The sequence below is a fragment of the Vitis riparia genome, chromosome 17 (assembly GCF_004353265.1).
Source record: "Vitis riparia cultivar Riparia Gloire de Montpellier isolate 1030 chromosome 17, EGFV_Vit.rip_1.0, whole genome shotgun sequence".
NCBI classification, from domain to species: domain Eukaryota; kingdom Viridiplantae; phylum Streptophyta; class Magnoliopsida; order Vitales; family Vitaceae; genus Vitis; species Vitis riparia.
In genome coordinates this window covers 6,919,742-6,926,104 of record NC_048447.1, presented here as the reverse complement: position 1 = coordinate 6,926,104, position 6,363 = coordinate 6,919,742, and the positions used below count along the sequence as shown (strand labels likewise).

The 6,363-nt window shown below is 36.9% G+C and overlaps 1 protein-coding gene across 6 annotated transcripts; it reads left to right on the top strand.

Annotated features, from left to right (window-relative positions):
* Positions 1 to 757: 757 nt before the first annotated feature.
* On the top strand, positions 758 to 5,655 carry LOC117905207 (protein PIN-LIKES 2-like). 6 transcript variants are annotated; one of them, XM_034818157.1, is made up of 3 exons: positions 758 to 926; positions 1,504 to 2,869; positions 5,275 to 5,655. In XM_034818157.1, exon 2 carries the CDS (start codon positions 1,513 to 1,515, stop codon positions 2,866 to 2,868), a length of 1,356 nt encoding a protein of 451 aa, XP_034674048.1. In that variant the 5' UTR covers positions 758 to 926; positions 1,504 to 1,512; the 3' UTR covers position 2,869; positions 5,275 to 5,655. The 6 variants fall into 6 exon arrangements, with proteins under 6 accessions (XP_034674048.1, XP_034674047.1, XP_034674046.1 ...); XM_034818156.1 differs by having other exon boundaries at positions 1,500 to 2,869; XM_034818155.1 differs by having other exon boundaries at positions 1,419 to 2,869.
* The last annotated feature ends 708 nt before the right edge of the window (positions 5,656 to 6,363 follow it).

Here is a 6,363-nt window from a genome sequence, read left to right as displayed (position 1 = left end):
AGTCAAACTCATCTCATCTTCGATTACTATGCTCTTATACTCATCCTAATAGGGACAAGGCGGGATGGGTAACCCAAAAAACCTACAAAACTACCATCCCTACCCATGAGACTCAAAACTGGATATTAGTTTTCAATTAATTTTGTTATTGGCCATTTTAGTTTAGTTATTACTTATACATGATTTGTTGGATTTTCTATTTGATTCAAACCTAATTTAATATCTTCTATAAAAAAAATACTAATTAAATTTAATAAATTTTGCCATAAATATCAAAACCCAAGAAGAAACAAAACAAAAAGTCACAGTAGCCGAAACCCAAATTCATTCTAGAAATTTTGGGTATGGGCCAAAGCTAGCTGATTCAAACCTCCTGAGATTTAGCAACCCTTTGAAGCTTAATAAAGGTGACCAATAATGGAGTTCTGGAGTGATCAAAGTTGGCTTATTCTTCACTACAGGCCTAAAGAAATGAAATGATTTGAGTTGTTACATGATCATATGTGGAATCTTTCTTCCTCTTAATCATATGAGAATAAAGCTAATTTATTAATAATACGACAAGGCTATTTATTTTTTATTTTTTTCCATAATTCATTATAAATATTCCTTTGATTTAATCTAAACAAAATTATACGTGCATGTCGGGATAGAGAAATAGCTGGGCGAACACCGTCTGTCATTTTGCAAAACTAACAGTCCAACCATAATCATTCCCTCACAGAATGACAATGAAATAAGAGAGTCAAGTGAAGATAGTTGTACACTTGTACCAGCCAATATCAGTTAGTCACCGTCAAAGACGAACCCCGTGGTGAGGCGATGAATCGCTAACTACCCGCCGAAAATCAATCACTCAGTGGACCAATCCTTTTCATCCATCACTCCGGCTCCGGCCTTTTCTGGGTGTTCCTGGACTCTCGTCTGTAAGCCTCTTCTCTCTCTCTCTCTTTTTTCAATCTCTTCCTCTTTTTCTGTTGTTGAGGTCTTTTTATTCTTTTCTTTTCCTTTGAAGGGAAATCGATTCCCGAGTTTTAAGTACTTTTATGGCCTGAAATTTGATATATATATGTTTTTGTTTTTCCTTCACTCATCTTTCTGTAGATTTTGTGGTGCTTCCGTTACTCAATTCTCTGTAGTTTTTATGATTGGGGATGATTGGATTGCTCTGTTTTTGTGCTATTCTTTGACATTCTTGAAGAAAAAAAAGATCCAACTTTTGAGGGGTGGTTTTGGAATGATTGTGAAAGTCGTTGGAGGTTCTGTTTAAAGAAATTTCAAAGAAATCGTGAGACTTGATGATACTCTTTTTGTGTTTAACTCCAACCTGCTTTGTTTTTCCTTGTCTAATTCGTCTTTTGTCGGAATTGTAATTATCAGGTGGTATTGGAGTCTGAAATTTAGTTGTTGGAATATAGTGTTAATTCTAGGGATTTCTCGGATTTTTGCTTGGCTCGTCAAATTCACTGGAAGTTTCCTTTTGGGGTTTTTCCTCTTAGACAGGGAAAAAAAATGGAATCCTTCTGGGATCTATCAGATGGGAATGTGAAATCTGGTGGAGAAAATTGGCTATCAGCAGTTCTGCCATTGATGAAATTGCTCTCACTCGCTGTCATAGGCCTAATTCTCGCCCACCCAAAACTCCAAGTTATGTCAAAAGCTACTTTCAGGCTTCTCAGCAAGCTTGTTTTTGTCCTATTCCTGCCATGCTTAATCTTCACCCAATTGGGACAATCCATTACTGGCAAGAATTTTGTCCTCTGGTGGTTCATACCCGTAAACGTCATTATCAGTACTGCTGTCGGTTGCATTTTGGGGTACTTGGTGGCAATAATATGCCGGCCACCACCCGAATTCTTTCGGTTTACCATCATCATGACTGCATTTGGGAACACAGGTAATCTCCCGCTTGCCATCGTTGGGTCGGTATGCCACAGTGCGAAGAACCCATTTGGTCCTGATTGTCATACCTCTGGTGTGTCCTATGTCTCTTTTGCTCAGTGGGTTGCTGTAATTCTTGTTTACACACTTGTATACCACATGATGGAACCACCCCTTGAGTATTATGAAATTGTTGAGGAAGGGAATGAGATTGAGGAGGTGGTCACTGCTAACGATTTAAGCAGGCCACTGCTTGTTGAAGCTGAATGGCCAGGAATGGAAGATAAAGAAACTGAGCATTGCAAGACACCCTTTATTGCAAGGGTCTTTACCAGAATCTCTAGCATTTCACCAAGTACTTTTCCTGATGTTGGTTCACTGGAGGAGGGAGGTCCAAACAGTCCCAAGTCCATTAGGTGTTTGGTGGAGCCCAAGGTGGTTAGGAGAATTAGGATCGTTGCTGAACAAACACCAATTCAGCACATACTTCAGCCCCCTACAGTTGCTTCTCTGTTAGCCATTATTATTGGGATGTTTCCTCAGCTCAAATCTTTTGTTTTTGGCTATGATGCTCCACTTTCATTTATCACAGACAGCTTATCAATCTTGGCTGGGGCAACAATTCCATTCGTGTTGCTTATCCTTGGAGGAATGCTTGCTGAGGGTCCATATGAATCTAAACTTGGAATTCGGACTGTAATTGGAATTAGTGTTGCAAGGCTTTTGGTACTTCCTTTGATTGGAATTGGAATCATTCTTTTAGCTGATAAGATGAATTTTTTGGTTCCTGGGGATAAAATGTACCGGTTTGTGCTTTTATTGCAATATACAACACCAAGTGCCATCTTGTTGGGAGCAATTGCAAGTTTAAGAGGTTATGCAGTTAGTGAAGCTTCATCACTCCTCTTTTGGCAGCATGTGTTTGCAGTGTTTTCCCTTTCATTGTATATAATTATCTACTACAAAGTTCTGCTTCCTTATGTCTGAGGTATGTTCAAACCAATCTGCTTTGTGTTCATCACCTTTATGAGTTATATCTTGCATGTAACATTCAATTGACTTTATGATTATAGACATATTTTTCTGCTCCTTCTTGTGCACAACAGTAGATTTTTGTGCAGAGGGCAGTTGATTGGCTGTTGGTCATGCAAATGAAAAGATTTTTTGTTCTATTGATCATATGTATCTCCAAGACATCCTTTAATAGTTTTTTTTCTGTAATTCCATGCTAAATAATTACAAAATGACAAAATTTGCTTGTTTAAAAGGAACTTAAAATCTTGATTGGATTTGTGGTTGTGAAGATGAGCTACCCGAAAACATCTAAGTAACTACCCCAGTGTCCAAAATTGTATGACGGCATTGATTGAGTTGCCCAAGGAGAAAGATTAATGACCTATCTTGGTTGGGTTTTGGATCTGTCCAACTAATAGTTCTAGTATCCGGTATCTTATTGTATTTTCTCCTTCCTGCTATTTGTATAAAATAATGCATTTCAGTGTGTCTGATGGCTGTAACACATTCTTAGCCTAGATTTACCTTTATAGATGGAATCCCCAAAGGTAAAAGAGATTCCTTCTGCAAATTGAAAACAGGTACTGCATGCCTGAGTTCCCCTGGGCGTATAGACTTAGCATCTGTATGTTTCTTCTACTCTTATTAGAATTCATTGCTTGTAACATCAAAGAATTCATTCAACCTTTTTCTAGCTGCATCTGAACTAGAAATATGTCTATCTTAATCATTCCCAAGCAGGGCTCAAGCATGCTAGGGATGCTATTCTCATGGTCCAGGGGCATCAGCTTCTGCTTTATTTATGGAGATCCTATGATCAAGTCCTCTGGGTCTGTAGCAGCTTAAAATTGTGAATGAAGTGGAAGTCTAACCTAATAGACAAAGCTTCAGTTCTCATGTTAGGAGGGCAATAAAGATAACAGTGACAACACCAATGGTCCATGGCTCTCCTGACACACTCCATCTTCCTTACCAAGGGGAAAGGGAAATTTATTTGTTATTAAAAAAACTTGGTTCATATATTCTGCTCAAACTGTGCATGTTTGTATAAGCAAGTAGTTGGAGTGTTTCTACTTGATGATTATTGGAGGGATAATTCACAGTATATTTTAATTTCTTTTTTTTTCTTTTTTAATAAATTTTGTGGAGCTCCTCTTGCAGAATTGCTATTTGTTTCTGTTTCATCACTTCATGTTCTAAAATTGAATTTATTCTTTCAATTTGGATCATTCTAAAGATGAATATTTATCTAGTTTTTCATGCCTAGACCACATTATAGTTAAAATCTCCTTAATAGACTTGAGGCATTAATCCTTGCTTCTGATTCTTTGATTATGTTGCACATGGAATTAATGTGGAATGAACTAAGAAATTTAAAGATCTGAAGACAGAATTGGGTCTACCAAAAATTTAGTTTGAGAACTTTTGAAAAGCATACACTTTTTTTTTCTTTGCCTATAGATGACTAAAAGAGAAGAAAATTTGGATTGTTACAAGAATTTGGCAAAAAAAAATAGTTGTTATGAGACTCAGCTACAGTGTCTAAACCACAGTTTAGTTGAAATACCTTTAACCAGACTTGAGGCATAGAACTTTTGGTTCTTCTTAGTTTTTAGACATGTTGGAGGTGGAAATAATTTGAAATAGCATGGGAAGTTTTAAATCTAACAAAAAATTGGCTTTCAAAAATACAATTCGAGAATGTTCAAAAATCTTATGCTCCATTTTTTGCTTAAGGTCTAGCTTTAAGAGAAGAAAAAATGGATTCTTACAAAATTGCCTTATGGTCAATTGTAATGAGATTACAAAATTTTCAGTTCTCCTCCATTAGCATGGTGATAATGCTCAAAACCTCAAACTGTAGTTCAACACCATGCCCCAGTCAAAGAAGTAGTTGTTTGGGTTCCTTAGGTGGATTTCAATGTAGACCTTTGTAGGAGCTTCCAAGTGGTTTAGTTTTCAGTTAAGATGTACTGTACTCTGTTCAATGCTTGGTTCTGATTTGGGTTCTTGCCCTTTTTGACTTGCCCAATGATCATTATTGGCTAGTAAATGCATCGTTTATCTCCACATTGAACAGAAAAAAATTTTGCATGGAGAAGGATGAATGTAGCATCTGTGGGCATATATTACTTGCATATTTGGCTTTCTCCATTCTATTTTGCTGTTCTCTTCCAACTTATTCTCAAGAGATTTTCCCAACATTTTTCACTCATAGAATGTAAAATTATATGAAATAAGTTTGTATTGTAATGTGGGTGCAAAGGGGTAAAGAAAAAGAAGTTTGGAAGATTGTATAAGGTGGATGCATCTCAGTTTTATATTCCAAGTCCTTTAGTTTTCAGACTACTGATGCACTCATCACTATTCATGTTTCAGTTTTCTTCAACAGCTTGAGATCCCTTATCATGGACATATATACGAAACATCTTGCAGATAGGATTTCAGCATAACAGAGAAATCTGGGTGATTTGTTAGTGGAAGGAGTTATGACCATCCAGACTATATGCCATTTCATCAAGCTGGGAATCTCCATTCTGACTTACTACCTTGTGAGTCCCCTCAATTCAACATCTCTCCCAGCTTCTGCTAGTCCCAATTCAAAGATTGATCTGTAAGTCTTCCAATCTTGAACTTCTCATAGTTCTGCGATGAGAATGACTAGTCATTGTAGCTTCAGAATTTGTAAACATCTTAAAGATGATCTCAAACCTTTTCCTTGGAGAGGAATCTTGCAAGTTTGACCAGCTCAAACTATAATTAAATTTCTATCGATATCCTTGGAGAAAATCCAGATCTAGTTCTAGCGGTTTGATGGGTCAACCAGCATGCAACCACCATGCTGGTCTTTCATGGCAAGCAATCCTTCAATGGGTCTTATAAAGAAATAAAGTCACAATCAGAGCAATTGAGCCCCTATGCTTGCTCCTTGTAGAACTAAAAAATGTGAGCCCTAAGGGATAGCACATGCAAGGAGAAGTGTGCCCACTAAGTTGATGCGCCTAAAGAGAAGTAGCACACTTAAGAAACAAGAGGGTGGGTGGTGTACTTAAAGTTCAAGGAAGTTGGCGCACCTAGAATGTGTGTACAAAGGCTAATGCACTTGAAGTAGTGCACCAAGGCTGGCGCACCAAAGATGATCTATGTCAAGAAGGTTGGTGCACCTAGAAGCAGTTTGTGCATTGATCATATTTTTCAACACCTAGAACCTTCTAAAAACACTCATTGAAGAATTTTATACCTTGAAAACTTACCTACAATTGGAAAACTTGAATTACAATCTTTCGCCAATGACAATCTGTGACATGTGAGGGTTAGGTGAATAAAAATAAATAAAAAATAAAAAAATTTTATAGGTTACCAACCAGGCAACCATGCCAAGAAAATAATCCAATATACAACACAAAATTTTTAAATCTTTATAACATCCAATTATATAATTTGAGGAATTATATTATAAAAATCAGA

What these genes read in the sequence shown, in the direction of transcription:
- LOC117905207 (XM_034818157.1), top strand. Translation starts at nt 1,513, where the DNA reads ATGGAATCCTTCTGGGATCTATCAGATGGGAATGTGAAATCTGGTGGA.